The sequence below is a fragment of the Pinus tabuliformis genome, chromosome 9, assembly GCF_031772625.1.
Source record: "Pinus tabuliformis cultivar Carrire ecotype Pingquan chromosome 9, CPIR1, whole genome shotgun sequence".
NCBI lineage: Eukaryota > Viridiplantae > Streptophyta > Pinopsida > Pinales > Pinaceae > Pinus > Pinus tabuliformis.
The window spans coordinates 1874060205-1874078121 of NC_142307.1; the positions used below are offsets into that span (position 1 = coordinate 1874060205).

At 39.4% G+C, this 17917-nt stretch overlaps 1 protein-coding gene and 1 pseudogene across 2 annotated transcripts; one reads left to right on the plus strand and one right to left on the minus strand.

Moving 5' to 3' along the window:
- The first annotated feature begins 276 nt into the window (after nucleotides 1-276).
- On the plus strand, nucleotides 277-4602 carry LOC149156361 (uncharacterized). Its single transcript, XM_089444740.1, has 4 exons — nucleotides 277-418; nucleotides 593-777; nucleotides 1897-3152; nucleotides 3267-4602. The coding sequence occupies exons 1-4, from the start codon at nucleotides 277-279 to the stop codon at nucleotides 4600-4602; spliced, it is 2919 nt and encodes a 972-aa protein (XP_089300866.1).
- Nucleotides 4603-6885: 2283 nt separating this feature from the next.
- On the minus strand, nucleotides 6886-14934 carry LOC149156362 (galactinol synthase 4-like; annotated as a pseudogene). Its single transcript, XR_016263302.1, has 6 exons — nucleotides 14538-14934; nucleotides 14316-14414; nucleotide 12572; nucleotides 7675-7895; nucleotides 7425-7572; nucleotides 6886-7320 (listed from the first exon to the last, which is right to left on the minus strand). The product of XR_016263302.1 is annotated as a galactinol synthase 4-like (transcript).
- Between the last annotated feature and the right edge of the window lie 2983 nt (nucleotides 14935-17917).

Consider the following 17917-nt stretch of genomic DNA (forward strand, 5'->3'; position numbering starts at 1 on the left):
ATGGAAACACACCAATGGAAATTGTAAGTGAAAATAAAGGAAAAGACGCAAATTTGGGGAAAACAATTGAAGAACGGGCTGAAGGAAAGGCAGAAATTGCAACAATGCAATCCCAAATGGAAGTGGAAAACTAGATAGAAAGTGAGGTGGAGGAGGAAAAAATCATGAAACAGTTAATTCAGGAATGGAAACATCTCGATAGTAGATTCATATCTGAGAAGCAGAAACAACTATAAAAAGAAGCTTTTCAAAAGTACAAGGAAAAAAGGGGAGAACATGGATAAGCAGATAACTATAGGAAACGAACAAGGGAATGGACAGATGGGAATGGACGGATCTGGCAAAAACAGTAGGAAAAGAGGTCGGAAAATGATGAGCGAAACCATTCAAATCGTGGGAGAAATGCTGATAAACTCAGGTAAAGTGATACCTCTGTCAGAGGTATTCTTCCCCTCCTATCAAAAGTTCTAAATGATTGTCATCAGTTGGAATATTAGGGGTTTGAATAGTAAAGGAAAACAGAGATATATGAAAGAGAAATTGAAAAAGGAGAATCCTAGTATTATGATTCTACAGGAGACAAAAATTACAGTACAACAGCTGGAAGGAATAATCGACAAAAATAAACTGCAATACGAAGTTATGGGGCAAGACGCTATTGGCTCTGCGGGAGGTATTGCAATTTTGTGGAATCCAAACGATATCATCCTAGAAGGCTGGACCAGCATGAATAGAATCCTTACAGGCATTGGTAGGATAGTAGGAACAAAGGAAAAGGTTGTCATCTCAGGGGTTTATGGCCCTCCTTCTCCAGGAGAAAAAGAGAGTTTTATAAATAACATGAAAATAATCCGTAGAATATATCCAGAGGCTGCTTGGATCATAGGAGGTGATTTTAATTTAATCAGATCCCTAGAGGAGAAAAAAGGAGGGATAAGGAAGTTAGACCACTTCATGGATATGTTCAATGAAATGATAGAAGATTTAAGACTAGTAGACATCCAGACTATTAATGGGATATGCACCTGGAACAATAGGAGGGGAGGCAAGAATCAAATAGCATCAAGACTTGATCGCTTCCTAGTATCAGAAGCTATTATGAACAAGGATGTTTTCGTCGAAGCAAAGATCATACCATCCTTTGGATCTGATCATTGGCCTATTAGACTAGAGGTGGATATTAAAAGAAATCGTGGAAGAAGACCATTCATATTTGAAGCCTTCTGGTTAAGGGACCCAGGATTCATAAAGAAAGTGGAAGAATGGTGGACGCAAAGTATAGTGCAAGGAAAATGAAAGATGCATACGTTCCAATTGAAACTGAAGGAGTTGAAAGGGAGAATTAAGAAATGGAACAAGGAAGAATTTGGTAACATTATGGAAGACAAACAAAAACTAGAGGGGGAAATGGAATCACTACAACAAAAGATGATAATGGAAGGTCGAACAGAGGAGAGCATTAGAAAAGAAGGGGTAATTCTTGGAAAACTAGAAGAAATACGAAAGCAGGAAGAAGTTCCATGGCAGCAAAAATCAAGAATAAAGTGGTTAAGGGAGGGAGAAAGGAACACAAAATTCTTTCATCAAGCTATGATCAAACACAGACAAAGAAATAGGATTCTATCCATCAAAGATAAAAATGGGGATAGAGTAGTGGAGCAAGCTGAGATTGAGCAAGTCCTAGTGGATCATCATAAAAGTATCCTAACAGAACCTCAAGTCGACAGAATGGGAGCAATAAAGGAAATATGTTCGGCCATTCCTCGTTTAGTTACAGAAGACCAAACTAAGGCGCTGATGAGAGCAGTTAACTTACAAGAGATAGAGGAAATTGTAAAATCTATGAAGAAAGGTACTGCTCCAGGTCCTGATGGCTTCACAGTTGATTTCTACTAGGCGGGATGGCACTTTCTGGGAAAAGAGATCCTAGATCTGATAGAAGAATCTCGGATGAACCAAAAGGTATGGCCTGCCATTAAATCTACTTTCTATGCTCTGATTCCTAAGGGTGATAATTTAGAAGATGCCAATGGTTTTAGACCCATAGCTTTGTGTAATGTTATCTACAAGATCATAACATCCGTGATCGCCAAAAGATTGAAACCCCTTCTGGACAAGTTAATATCTGCTGAACAAACGGGCTTTGTTGAAGGTAGACAAATCCTAGATGGCCTTGTAGTAACTCAAGAAGTTATTCACTCTCTAAAAATGAAAAAGCAAAAGGGTATGATGATTAAATTAGATTTGTCGAAAGCTTATGACAGACTAAACTGGAACTATTTGGAAGAAGTCCTTGAAAGTTTTGGTTTCAGCAGGAGGTGGATTAAGTGGATTCATAGTTTGATTTCTTCTCCGAATTTTTCCATTCTTGTTAATGGAACTCCCTCGAAAACCTTTAATGCGTCTAGAGGAATTAGACAGGGAGACCCATTATCTCCGTTTCTTTTCATTCTAGCAGCTGAAGGTCTGGGTCGATATATTAAAAAAGAACGAGCAGCGAACAGAATCAAAGGTTTACAGCTTTGGGGAAATAATCTGCCCTTGACTCATCAACAATTCGTCGATGATATCATGCTATTTGGGGAACCAACTATTAAGGAAGTGAGACACCTTAAAAGAATTCTGGATTTATTTGCTGAAGCTTCTGGACTGGAAATCAATAGAGATAAGTCTTGTATTTTCATATTTAATACTCTGGAACAGGGTAAAACTCACCTTAAAAGATTGTTGGGATTTAAGAGAGGAGAGTTGCCTACGAAATACTTGGGAAATTTATTGGACTTTACTTCCAAAAAGATGAAAAATTGGCAAGGATTCCTGGAAAAGCTGAGAAACAAAGTGACAAACTGGGCCTTTCGAGTGCTAAACATAGCAGGAAGGGTGGTTTTGGCAAAATTAGTCCTCCAATCTATCCCCATCTATCCCTTGTCGATAATGGCGACCCCTTTAGGAGTCTGTGCGAAGATCAGAGAGATCAAAAGAAATTTTATTTGGGGAGGGACAAACCGGCAGAAAATATGGGCCCTAGTTTCTTGGAACCATTTAACTGAGAGGAAGGAAAAAGGGGGATTGGGTCTACGGGACCCAGAAAAACTCAACAAAGTGTTAGGAGCGAAGCTCTGGTGGCGCTGTTTAAGGGAGGGCAATGACCTGTGGAAATCCATATGGAAAACTAAACACAATATGCTAGACTCAATAGTTGAGATTTTAAGATAGAGAGAAACCCCCAAGGGTTTAAGAATCTGGGACCTAGCTCGTCAAAACAGAGATTTGGTCGAGAATCATACATTCTGGGAGATTCGAGGTGGAGAGGAAGCTAATTTCTGGGATGACAAATGGCAACAGAAAGAAAGAATGAGTAAAATTCAGAGGGTGCAACAGCTTCAGGAAAGAATAGAAGGAGACCGAAAATGTGTTAGAGACTATTGGAAAGCAAATGATCTGGATGGAATCTGGAGAAAATGGACCGAACCGACCGAGTGGGACAGGGAGCTAAGTCAAGATCAACAAGAAGCTTACATGAAAGAGATGGATTCCAGGAAAATTAGAGCCCGCACTGGAAAGGATCTCCTTAGGTGGGGGAAATCCATGAAAGGATCTTTCACCACCAAAGAGGCATACTACTTAACAGATACGCAAGCCATAGTTGAGGAGAATCTAGATTGGAAGATTATATGGGGAAACAACTGGTGGCCGAAAGTATCCCTTTTCATATGGATTGCAACTAAGAATAAGATTCTAACTTGGGACAGAATTCAAAAAAAGGGCTTTAGTGGCCCATCGAGATGCTGTCTCTGTAACACTGAAGTGGAGACCAGAAATCACCTTCTGATTAACTGCTCGTTCGCAAAGAAGTTTTGGATGGACACAAGAAGAATATTCGGAAAATCTGAGATAGGCCCCAGAGATCTCAACGAAATTGTTTTCCAGTGGAATAAAGAGAAATTTCAATGTAAGGTTGTCAGCAGAGCATGGAATCTCATCTCAGGGTTCGTGCTATGGATGATATGGAAAGAGAGGAATCGCAGGGTGTTCCAAAATAAATTAGAGGATCCGGAAATAATTTGGGGACGAGCGGTCAAACTAATGAGGGAAACAATCCCGGTTGAGAAATGGGACGTGGAGGATTGGAAGGAAAATCAGTTTGAGGAGGGAATCTTGAACAAACTAAACCTAAAATTTGAGATGGTTCATCACAAGCAGAACCACAGACATAATACGCGGACCCAAAGCTCTGATAAATTTCGTTATCCCAGAGAAAACTTCATCAAATTAAACTTCGACGGAGCATCGAAAGGGAACCCTGGTGAAGCTGGTTTTGGAGGCATTTTCTGGAACAGTCATACGCAGGTAAGGTGGATTTACGCCGATTGGGGTGGAGAAATGACGAAAAATGAGGCTGAATTTTGGGCAATTCACCAGGGGTTGCGAATTGCTTTAAGAAAAGGATACACCAATTTAGAAATTGTTGGGGATTCCCAGATCGCGGTTGAAATGCTGAAGAAGCTCAGCAATGGAAGAGACTGGGAAAAGATTACAAACAGCAGGCGAACGACTGGAATTGTCCAGGAGATAGCGGATCTATTGAAAAGGATCAAATAAAAACTCATCACTCACGTAAGAAGGAAAGGGAATCGCGCGGCCGATTTCATGGCGAATTGGGGATGCAAAGGTCGTGGCAGCACGATAGACAACCAATGGAAAGCGGTGCGCGGTTGTAGGGAGTGGGCGGACCTGGCAACAATCATAAATGAAGACCATGATCAAGCTACGAGCGAGAGTGCGGGGATCAATGAGCTGGATGGATGAGAGGGCGTGGAGATCCCGCTTAATGAATACAGGTCAGTCTGGACAGAGGGGCGTTATGATGACAGGGTACAGAGTAGTACATTGCAACGTGCGTGGAGAACGACATAGGATCATCCCCAATGTGAAACAATACATGCTCGCGATCAGAGAGGAGGGTGGAGAGGCATGTCAGATCTCCCGACAGCTGAAATTAATCAAAGAATGATGGCCAAAAGAGACATCATCCCGGAAAGTAATCGGGAGCAAGGAAAATCTGATTCAGAGGCGTACGCTGAGGGCAGAGATCCGATATATATCCAAATGAGGATGGAAAAGCAGCTATTTAGTTGTTTCCCAATTTGGCGAGGAGCGAACAACATCGCTGAGAGACAACAATACAGGATAGAGTTTACTTGGCATCAGAGTATTCCCTGCGGCAGAACCGGTGGTAACATGGAAACCCGGCAGAAAACCAGGACGACAGAGGAGCAACATAATGCAACTGACAGGAACAAGAGTCGGAAAGGCAAGGAAATTATGAACGAGGAGCACCCAACTGAGATTTTGGAGATTGAGGACGAGTCCAAGGAGGAAGCGCCCCGAGGCGAGGGGAACAAGAAGTCTTACTCTCAGGACGGATTAGCAGACGAGTAGCATCAGAAGATGAAGGGTGACCACCCTGCTCCGCAGGCGGCGAAGGTTAGGCGTTACGGCATGAGAAGAAGAGACATGGGTCTTGGCAGCGGTATGGATTCGGGCAGTAAAAGGGGTCGGGGACAGAGCAGGAAGACGCAAGAGGAAGGAGAGAACTCTAGGCAGGATGCAGAACCAGCCAAAAAAACAAGGAGGACGGTGAATCAGAGAATTCGTCGGGCAGAGAGGGCTTACTAGCAGAACACCAATCCTGAGGTTAGAAGAATCATGCAACACCTGGAGGAGGAGTCTATCCAAGACCAATCTGATGAGGAGATGGAGGACTGGGAATTGCTGCTGCATGATCCAGGCCATACCAGGGGAAGAATGTCCCTATTTAAACAATCTCTGCATATTTACTGGGTTATGAAAAGGCTGCTGGCAAAGGCTTTAGAGCAAGTTGCTTCGGAGATGGTGGAGATGGTGCAGGGAGGCCCTGATATGCGCAGAGAATTGAGTTTCATCCGCATTGCTCTGGAGAGGCAAGAGGAGAAATTAGATGAAATACAACAGCTGTTGAAGGGAGTTCACCAGGGTGCAGATAGAGGAGCAAATCAGCAACCTGCAATGGATGATGTTTGAAAAAAGATATGTTCAAGAAAGCTCATAGTCTTACCAATTATAGTTTTTTGCATGTTTTAGATAGAGAAGTTTATTTCTTGCAGACTAGTAGAATCAGAGGATCTCAAGACTGTCTTGTTTATCTTGCTAGGATTATCAGACTTTGGGCCTTTTACTTTTGGTCGGCCATTAAAAACTATAGATGGCTTAAATACTCGATTTCCCCATGTAGGCGAGTTTACGATGTTTTTGATACTATGTAATGTTTTATTTTCTATCCAATAATAGAAAGAGTACCACCTCAGCTTACAAAAAAAAAAATTACATAATTTCACATAACATTACATTACATAATTTGAGATAACATTATTAAATAATTTGACATAACATTCTGTTACCTAATTTGCCTAAAATTCTCACATTACGTATGTAATTAATTATATAATTTGACATAAAATTTCATTACATAATTTGGATGAAGTGAGAAAAACCATTTTCCTTGTGTGGTCGGTAAAAAGGTTTAATTTGGGAAGAAAAGTGCTATTGTAATGAGAACCCTTTGTTGCAACTCGTAAATCATTTTCAGAAGAAAATGTGGGAACAAAAGTGAGAACCGTTTTGCAACTTGTAAATCATTTTCAAAAGAAAAATGAGAGGGCTAATCATCAAATATGACTTTGCATCACACGCTCAAAAAATACATTGGTATCCCAGGTTTTGTAAGTTTTATAATAATTCATAATCAAATCAAATTTCCCTCGTTGTTGTACGATTAAATTAAAAAATGCAAAAAATAAAAGGATAGCCATGGGCATCGAAATATACAAATGTCAATTTCTCTATTTACAAATATTGTTTGAATTAATTTACAATCGATAACCGTCACCGAAACGGCAAAACCGTCAATATACAGTATGATCTACCGTATCATATACGAAAAATTGTCCCCGCCTGTGCCAATGGATTATAATCTATACAGATATATTTTACTACACACGACTTTTGGAAATTTGAAATCTCTTAAGCTGCAGGCGGTGCAGGGATTAAGTTGGGGTTTGTTGGCATCACAGCAAGGAATGAATTGGCAGCCACTCGTTCCAGATCATTGGATTTTCCGTCCGCCTCTGAAGTTGGATCTGGAATTCTAATAATATTTCCTGATCCCGAGTGGTCAAGGGAGGGGTCATTGTATATATCCCACCATTTCTGCACCAACATCTTCATATATTCTCGCTCCATATTTTCCTCCTTCCCACTGTACCTCCACGGCTTCGACCCCTGCACATGATACCCTGCATGCTCAGAACACCGATCTCGTCTTCCATATTGTTTCTATCGAAAATGCAATTGCAGAAATTTTGAGGAGGGAAAAGAAAGCTTACAGCAGCACAATAGTGGACAACTTTGACAGTGTCCAAGTCCACGTTCTGGGGATGTCGCCACAGCATGGCCAGAACCAGATTGTACACCAAGGGGATGGGCTTGTATACCTTCTCAAAATACATGTTCAAAAAACATGTTCAAGAAATCCTACAAAACAATATACATATTCACAATTTAGTGCTAAACGGAATCCACTAAACCAAACAAAATTTTAGATGAACCTGACTGAAATCGAGAGCAGATGCAGACCTGTTCTGCGAAGGGCGTTGGCACAGTGGCCATCAGAGTTTCCAAAAGGCAGTCGAAGGTCAGCTGACTCGGCTCAAAAACGAACATTCCAGCATTGAAGTATGGAGAGGGACGTTGCCCTAATTCCACGGGCCACGACACCTTCTCCGGGCACTGCTGGCAGTATCCGATGTTGTACTGCGGAGTGTGACTCCATGTCTTCTCGCAGAAGCAATCCATGACTGTTGGGTATTTTTGATGGGGAAAATACCAAAAACCAAACATTCAAACACACAGAGGCAATGCTCTGTTTTTACTTTTCTCCAGGATCCTTTTGTGCACAGAAGACTTAAAAAAATTCACTGAGAGACAGAGTATTTCAACACCATAAAAGATTTCTGAGAAATTACTGGGTTAACTGCTGTAAATCCCTTTTTACATTCACTGCAGTGAAAACAACTTACTGCTGTAATAAAAAGATTTACATAGGTTTACTGCTGTGAAAAACAAAATTACACAGGCTTACAAAATTCACTGCAACATTTTCTTTATGCACTTCTGTGCAAAAAACTAGACATGGTTTTTCGTTACTCCAAAAAATTACATCACCTGGTTCTTGTCTTTTTACACACTGCTGTGTGTTTTTCCTTTTACCGCCCCATACATCTTTTACGCTGCTGTGAATATACATGTATCTCTCCTCCCGTGTGCCATATACATTCATTAATAAAAGTCAACACTCATAAAATAAAACTTATTACATATGACTTTAAACTTTAATACATGCCGTATATGAAAAATATATATAAAAAACATATATTAAATTGTGCCCATACCCATATTTAAAAAACTTAACTAAAGAGCATATGCGCCCATACCCATATTAAAACGAGCCTCACCAAAATCTTCGTACCACCATTAAATTCTTTTACCTACGGCAGTCAACCATAAACCTCTTACTCCACGCAAAACATTGAATTGATGTGGGTCTGTATGCAGCTCCAGGTGATCAACAGCGGAGGAAAGTGGAGCAGATCCGACGGTGGATAACCATATCAGAAGACCAACAAGTGCTGAACGTTAACCTCCGAGAAAATGACGTTGCGTTACGTTAGGGCTGAACCACGTGTCAGCTCCAAAATTTCTCGGGCTCGATCATCGGAAAAGTACCTTTGCCTGAAATCAACCCGAGAGCTTTCCGGCTGGTTGGCTGAACATTTTCTGGCAGTGGTCTGGCTGCGTTGAAATTACATTTTCAACACTCCCCTTTAATTTCAACAGCTGGGCATTCGGTCATACCGAGACAATTTCTCAAAAATTCAAAGCTCTTCTGATCAAGTGGCTTTGTCAAGATGTCTGCTATCTGTTCTTGAGTCCTGCAATGTTCTAGGACAATTTCTCCATTGTTCACTAATTCTCTGATGTAGTGAAACCTTGTATCAATGTGTTTCGTTCTCTTATGAAACACTGAATTCTTTGACAAAGCAATAGCTGAGCTATTGTCACAAAAAATCACTGTCACTTTTGCCTGCTCTTGGCCTAAGCTTCTCAACATTCTTCTCATCCACACTGCTTGACATGCTGCTGCTGTAGCTGCCACATATTCAGCCTCTGCTGTAGACAATGCTACAATGGACTGCTTCTTAGAAGCCCATGAAATGGCTCCTGAACCCATATGAAATACATAACCGGAAGTGCTCTTTCGATCATCTACACTTCCAGCCCAATCGCTGTCAGTGTATCCAACCAAATCTGAATGTTCTGAGGCATGATATAAAATTCCAAACATTTTGGTACCTTTGACATACCTCAAAATTCTCTTTGCTGCCTGCCAATGTGCCTCCTTTGGCCTCTCCATAAATCTGGAAATTAAACTAACAGCATACATTAAATCAGGCCTAGTAGCTGTTAAATACATAAGGCTGCCTACAATACTTTTATACAAGCTAGGATCAAAATCCTTGCTGCTGTCCTCTCTGCTGAGCTTTAATCCCATTACTGTGGGAGTGATGGCTGCCTTGCACTCTTGCATGTTAAATCTGCCCAAAACTTGATTTACATATCTTGCTTGAGATATAAAAATTCCTTTTTCATTTTGATCTACTTCTATGCCTAAGAAGTATCTCAAGAAACCCATGTCAGTCATTTCAAATTCACTCTTCATGACTGATTTAAAATTCTCAATGAGCTGATCATCATTACCTGTGAAAATAACATCATCAACATACAAGACAACAATCAAAATTTTACCATCCTTTTCTTTGATGTAGACTGTGGGTTCTCCTTCACATTTGTCAAATTCATTATCTAATAGATATGAATCTATCCGGCTGTACCATGCTCTTGGCGCTTGCTTCAGCCCATAAAGAGCTTTCTTCAATTTGCACACTTTGTGCTCTTCACCTTTCTTCTCATATCCGAGAGGCTGTTCCACATAGACCTCTTCCATTAACACTCCATTTAGGAATGCTGATTTCACATCCATTTGGTAGACTTTCCATTTGTTTTGTGCTGCCATGGACAACACTGCTCTCACGGTTTCCATTCTTGCAACCGGTGCGAAAGTCTCCTCATAATCTCTCCCATACTGCTGCTTTTACCCTTTGACAACCAGCCTTGCCTTGTGCCTTTCAATCTTGCCTTCAGCATTGCTCTTGGTCTTGTAGACCCATTTCACACCAATAACTTTTTTGCCTTTTGGTAACTCAACCAAATCCCATGTTTTGTTTCTCTCTATGGCATTCATCTCCTCATCCATAGCTTCTATCCATTTCCTATCTTTAATAGCATCTTCGAAATGAATAGGATCATCAACATGACAATACAAGGCAAATAATGAATTCATTCCTTCATCATAAATGTCACTTAGATTTCTAAACTTCTTACCTCGTTCACTTGGTGTGCAAGTGCTTGAAGATGCACTTGAATTTCCTCCTTGTGGTGTGCTTGGAGAAGCACTTTCATTTATCCTCAATGGTGTCCCTTGCTGTCCTTGTGTTGGTGCCGCTGTTTGGGGATTCATTTCAGCCACTTCCTCTTCATCTTCATCATGAGACAAACAGTTTTTGACATTCACTGTTTTCTCTATGCTTCCATCCCAAGCTTCTTCTTCAATAAATTGAACATCCCTGCTTACAAAGAACTTCTTGGTAGATGGGATGTACAGCCTGTAGGCTTTGGATTCATCACTGTATCCAATGAAGATGCATTTCTCCCCTTTGCTGTCCAACTTCCTCCTTAGCTGATCTGGTATGTGTGCATAGGCCACACACCCAAAAACTCTCATGTGGGTGACTCCTTGCTTTCTCCCACTCCATGCCTCTTCTGGCACCTTGTTCATGACTACTTTTGTAGGACACCTGTTCAATATATAAACTGCACAATGTACAGCTTCAGCCCAATACTCATTTGGCAAATGCTTTGCCTTCAACATGCTCCTTGCCATATCCATGATGGTCCTGTTCTTTCTTTCAGCAACTCCATTTTGCTGTGGGGTGTACCGAGTTGTAAACTGTTTATGAATTCCATTTTCTCTACAGAATCTTAGGAATTCCTTGGAGATATACTCACCTCCTCTATCAGTTCTCAATAATTTTATGTGCAGCCCGCTTTGGTTCTCCACAAGTGCTTTGAAATTTTGGAATTTCTCAAAGACTTCACTTTTGTTTTTAAGGAAATATATCCAAGTCTTCCTTGTCAAATCATCAATGAATGTTAAGAAATATAGGCTACCTGCTAATGATGGAGCTTGCATTGGTCCACACAAATCTGAGTGGATAATCTCTAAGGGTGTCTTTGCCCTTATGCTCTTCCCTGATGGAAAACTTTCTCTATGTTGTTTTCCCAAAATGCAGCCTTCACATAGGCTGTCCGGTTTCTCTATCAATGGTAATCCTCTTACCATTCCTTTCCTACTCAACAAGTTTAGACCTCCAAAATTGAGATGACCAAATCTCAAGTGCCACAACCAATTTTCATCCTTTGGCACGCTTTGGAAGGCCTCTTCAGTGACTGCTGCCATTTCCCTTTTGTTCTTCATGTCTGCCCTGATCCGGAGAGGGAACATCTTGTTCCTTGTCATCTTCACTTCAACAATGCATCTTTTGCTGGGTGGTATATCCATGATGGTGCACACATCATTTTTAAAGAAAACATTGTAGCCCTTATGGACAAGCTGTCCAATACTCAAGAGATTACATCTCATTCCGGGGACATAGTATACATCTACTATGGTTTTCCTTTCTCCTTGCTTTGAAAGTATTTTTATTTCTCCTCTTCCCATAACAGACACTTTACTATCAGTTCCTAGTGTGACTTCTGATTTCACATTTTTATCTAGGGCAGAAAAGAAGGCTATGTTTCCGGTCATATGATTGCTGCAACCTGAGTCTAAAAACCATATGTCCTCACTATGTGTTTCAGCCATGTTACAAGCTAACAGGACATTTTCTTGACTGCTGTTTTCTCTTGTAACATTTGCATTTTGTCTGCTGTTCAGATCATGCTGTTTCTTTCTACAATCACTAGCATAATGTCCATACTTTTTGCAATAATAGCATTGAACATTAGATTTATCATACCTTTGTCCTTGAGCATGATGTTGTCCTCCTTGTTGGCTGCTGCCTTGGCCTTGGTTCTGATTTGGATTGTTGCCTCTTCCTTGTGCATTTGATGAGTTGTTCCTTCCACCTCTATTCTGGTTTCTGCCTCTTCCTCTTTTGTTTCCTCTGCCTAGACCTCTGCCTCTTCCAAAGGACATCTGGGTCTTGAAGGCTTGCTCAAGAGATGAGTTTTTATTCCTACTCAACCTCTGCTCATGTGTTATTAGTGATGCATGTAGCTCATCAACTGAATAGCTTGAGAGATCCTTTGTCTCTTCAATGGTGGTGACTATGGCATCAAACCTTGAGGGTAAGACCCTCAATATTTTCTCCACAATTCTTCTGTCTTCAATGGTTTCTCCATGAGTTCTCATTTGTGTGATTACACCAATCACATGAGTGAAGAATGAGTCAATGTTATCTGACTCCTTCATGTTCAAGTTCTCAAAATCCTTTTTCAGCAATTGTAGTTTTGCTGTCTTCACTCTCTCCATGCCTTGATAGGCTGTCTTAAGGGTTTGCCATGCTTCATTGGCTGTCTTAGCTGCTGCTAACCTTGGAAACATACTCTGGTCTACTGCTAGATACAACAACACACGGGCTTTTGAGTCCTTCTTCCTATTGTTCTTCAGCAGATCCTTCTCTCCCTGAGTTAATGCATTGAACTCAGTTTCATCTGCTGGTTCTTCAAAACCTTCTTCAACTATTTCCCATAAATCTTGGGAAGCAAGCAGGGCTGTCATAGTTATTGACCAGTAGTCATAGTTCTTCCCATTAAATTGTGGGAGCTGGGTGTTAAACAAACCCATACCAGTGCTTGTGCTGGCCATTCCTTGTATTCTGATCTATGCCTCTAAATCCTTGACTATGTGTTTAAAACAAATCACTGCTTCTTCAGCAACACAAAAAAACTTTTTGGAATACCTGAATCTTTTGTTGTCTGTCTTCTGTCTGCCTGAGAAGTTTTGCTGCAGCAACAACCTTCTCCCTTCAGCTTCTTTGTCTCCTTCAAAGAGCCTAAGCCTGCTCTGATACCACTGTTGGGTATTTTTGATGGGGAAAATACCAAAAACCAAACATTCAAACACACAGAGGCAATGCTCTGTTTTTACTTTTCTCCAGGATCCTTTTGTCCACAGAAGACTTAAAAAAATTCACTGAGAGACAGAGTATTTCAACACCATAAAAGATTTCTGAGAAATTACTGGGTTAACTGCTGTAAATCCCTTTTTACATTCACTGCAGTGAAAACAACTTACTGCTGTAATAAAAAGATTTACATAGGTTTACTGCTGTGAAAAACAAAATTACACAGGCTTACAAAATTCACTGCAACATTTTCTTTATGCATTTCTGTGCAAAAAACCACACATGGTTTTTCGTTACTCCAAAAAATTACATCACCTGGTTCTTGTCTTTTTACACACTGCTGTGTGTTTTTCCTTTTACCGCCCCATACATCTTTTACGCTGCTGTGAATATACATGTATCTCTCCTCCCGTGTGCCATATACATTCATTAATAAAAGTCAACACTCATAAAATAAAACTTATTACATATGACTTTAAACTTTAATACATGCCGTATATGAAAAATATATATAAAAAACATATATTAAATTGTGCCCATACCCATATTTAAAAAACTTAACTAAAGAGCATATGCGCCCATACCCATATTAAAACGAGCCTCACCAAAATCTTCGTACCACCATTAAATTCTTTTACCTACGGCGGTCAACCATAAACCTTTTACTCCACGCAAAACATTGAATTGATGTGGGTCCGTATGCAGCTCCAGGTGATCAACGGCGGAGGAAAGTGGAGCAGATCCGACGGTGGATAACCATATCGGAAGACCAACAAGTGCTGAACGTTAACCTCCGAGAAAATGACGTTGCGTTACGTCAGGGCTGAACCACGTGTCAGCTCCAAAATTTCTCGGGCTCGATCATCGGAAAAGTACCTTTGCCTGAAATCAACCCGAGAGCTTTCCGGCTGGTTGGCTGAACGTTTTCTGGCAGTGGTCTGGCTGCGTTGAAATTACATTTTCAACAATGACGGCATAGAAATATCCATCCCGCATGTCAAAGAGATGGTCAATGTTGTCAAAGACTTGGATGTCCGCGTCCAGATATACCATCTTGCTGTACTCCTCAAACTGCCCATCACTCAAAACAAAACAAGATTGTTAATAACTAACTATATTCGGGTTATATTTAGTAAAGATATTGTTGTTAAAATGTTATATGCATGATTTCAAATTTGCAAGAAATGAAAATACCTCCCAAATACGGAGTTTGGAGTAGTTAAGGACATAGTAAGGCATTGAAAATTGCACTTGATTCTCGGGGGGATGGATGGGTTAAATCTGGCGAACAATACAACCCTGTCTTCGCAATTGGAGGCGATGATCCTCTGGAACATCGGGCAGCACATCAACGACAAGAGGATATGCGGTCTTCACCTTGCGAAGACCCTTTGCAAGACCGATGACACCTTTCACATAGTCGTCGGATCCAGCCAAGAAAGTCACGTACGCTCTCATGCACTTCTTCTTGGCCGCCGCAGCCTTTGCACCGAAGAGCTGATCTACAGCAGAAATTTCTGGATTCATGGTGAAAGACGGAGAGTTGATATTGTGTAGGTCGGAATTCAATAATCTTTTGGAAAGTAGAGGAACGAATTTGCAGAACAAGAGCGTATAAATGTAGTGTGTGTTTTGCCTCAATGGGAGCGTGTGTTTTATAGGCAAAAAGGTCGGCTGTAATGGATAAAGTAGGTCGAACACAACAATATCCAAAATGCAATAGCAAATAGAAAACGGACAGCATAGCATATACGTGTCAATTCCTCCATGGTCCATGATAGATTCAGTGGTCAGGAGCGGAATTCGAAACGTCTCTCTGGTTCTCCGAAACTTCATAGTCCAAAAAAGGGCACAGTCGAATGGTTGGTATTCACCCGCGACCAGGGTTGGAATTTGGATTTCTCTTTACCCGTCATACAATTTTTTTTTGACGTTTTGGGTCCTTATGCTTCCCGTCAAGAAACGTTATATTAAAAATTTTGCCCTTCAAGAGTGATGTTCTCATAATAAATTAACCCTTCACTAATAAAGTTTTGATTAAAAAATTACCATTCAATAAATAATTATGTTGAAAATTTTTATATATTTATCGTAAGAAAAAAAACCAAAATTTGAAAAAACTCAATTGTGGAGGTTTCAATAAAAAGTGTTGAACATTTGAAATTTGCTCATTTAAATTATATAATCATTCCAAGGTAAAACAATTGATGGTTATCCATTTCATATATTTAAATTATCATTTAAATCCAACAATTTACATTATGCTACATGAATATTTAGATGCCTGATAAGACTAAGTTCCATGCAAATTCAGAAATAATTTATGACATTATCTAATATAATGTTTGATACAAAATATAAATATATGACACCTTAAAAAGGAATAAGAATGTACCACCAACTTCCAACCATCCAATAAGAGAAATACGTTTGGAAACAAATTATTAATTCATACATATACATAAATGATGGTTTACTCAAAAATCCAGTTACACCAAACTAATATCACAACTTACAAGTTTCTAAATTCCATTGCTCCAATGACAATTAAAGCAATGAATTGCTTCATGTTTCATGAAAGTTACGCATTAAAGCCAAATAAAGAAGGGAATCACATATATGTGCAAAAAAATCTCCTTGTATTTAAATGCATCTTGAGAAAGATATGCCATAGTACCAAAATGATAAAATCCAAAGGCATCACATCTTTTATCACATTTTCTACAAGATTGATAAGATGTGGCCATTTTCCAACCTTGATGGCATTTTTCATGTGCCATCAACCTATAACAACAACACATGAAAAAACTTTCAAATGATATCTTCAATTTCTTGTTACATCAGCGATCATCAAGGTAATTGTTCATGCCTGTATTCCACATTCCATCAATAAACAAAGAACGTTAAAATTTCATATAAAAAATATAAATATAGTAGAGGACAATTATATATATTATATATAAACTTTGTGCAAAGTAAAAAAACATGTAATTTAATAATTCACACCTGTCAAAGAGTCTTCTTTCCTTTGCAGTTTTCCAAATCTCATAAACTCGTTCCCATTCCACATCTGTTGTGTTAGGACCTATTAATGATATACGCATCAATGCATCAAGTGTGTTAATTGACAGTCTTGTTCTCCTTATATCTTTGATCATATTTTGCTTAGAGAACCCTCGTTCACATGCGACAGTGCTCGTTGGTATGACAAGCATTGCTTGCCATAATTTTAGCATATTTGGATACCTAGAGTGCCAATCTTTTGTTTGAGAAAACACTTTCCATGCATCTTTCATTGGAAATCTTTCTCCATTCAAATAAACCACATCAATAAATTGGTATAGTTCTCTTTTACACGCTGTAACATCAAATGTTGGTACATTTTCACCTTCATTACATGTTTTATGCTGCAAATGTGAAAAAAGTATTTCAAGCCAATGCTTTGCATTATTTTCTCTGACATAAAGATCTGATGGATAATGACAAGGACTAAACAACCTTGCTGCATTAAAAAGATGAAGATCTGGAAATCTTGAATTGAAACTCTCAATCAATGCTTGTACATAGTTTCTTGTAAGTTGTATGCAACTCTCAAGGGAGCCATCAATGCAAGTTGCCATTGGTTGTGGCAATTGTTCATCATGGATTGGAATATACAACAAATCATGTCTGTGTGTATTTCCCTCTTTGTCAACATTTTCAAGGAACCCATCTTTAGAGTCTTTTAAAAATTTAGTAAGATGTACAGCACCTTCAGCAAAAGAATCTGATTTGCAGAAATATCTTTTAAGAGAATTTAATGTATGGTCAATAGCTATTCCAAGTGATGTGACATCCACATTATCTTCTTGAAATTTTTTGTTTAGATTATTCAGCTCATTCAAAACATCAGCAAGCATATTCAAACAAAATTGAACTGAAAAGATTCTTGCCTTATCATGCCATGAATTCTTTCTTTCTCTCTTCCACAAACTCAAAATAGCAGGCATTAATGTAACTAGTCTTTCAACCACTTGACCCCTAGAGAGCCATCGAATCCCATGGATTTGAAGAACCTGCAAGGATTCTATTTCCATTATCTCCAATAAAGAAACGAGTTCATTATTTCTCTTTGCCGAATTTCCAACCCATGAGTATACCTTGTTTGCTATTTTCTCAACAAACAAAAACTCTGGTATCTTTTTTGAAGCATCTGATGCTGCAAGTGCTTCACGATGTGCAATGCAATGAGTACCAATAAGATTTGGTAAATCATTTTTTAGCAATGTGACAAATCCATTTTCACATCCAACCATAGATGAAGCACCATCAGTCGAAACTGCTATTAGTTTCTCATTTTTCAACTGCCTTGATTCCCTCAAATTAATGATGGTATCATATATAGTCTTTCCTTTTCCATCAGGAACAGTAATCATTTTCATAAATTGTGACACTGGAGGGCCCAATCCTTTAAAGTCTAGATATGTAGAATACACAACAAGGTGTTGTTCCAAACCATTGTCTATACTTTCATCTAACATTATAGAGAAAAATGGGCTTTCAATCATTTTTCTAGTTTGAACCTCTTCAAGGTA

What these genes read in the sequence shown, in the direction of transcription:
- LOC149156361 (XM_089444740.1), top strand. Translation starts at nt 277, where the DNA reads ATGGATAAGCAGATAACTATAGGAAACGAACAAGGGAATGGACAGATG. An exon ending in AGAAATGCTGATAAACTCAG is followed by an intron (nt 419 to 592) that starts GTAAAGTGATAC and finishes CAAAAATTACAG; the next exon opens with TACAACAGCTGGAAGGAATA. An exon ending in TAGTAGGAACAAAGGAAAAG is followed by an intron (nt 778 to 1,896) that starts GTTGTCATCTCA and finishes GATTTCTACTAG; the next exon opens with GCGGGATGGCACTTTCTGGG.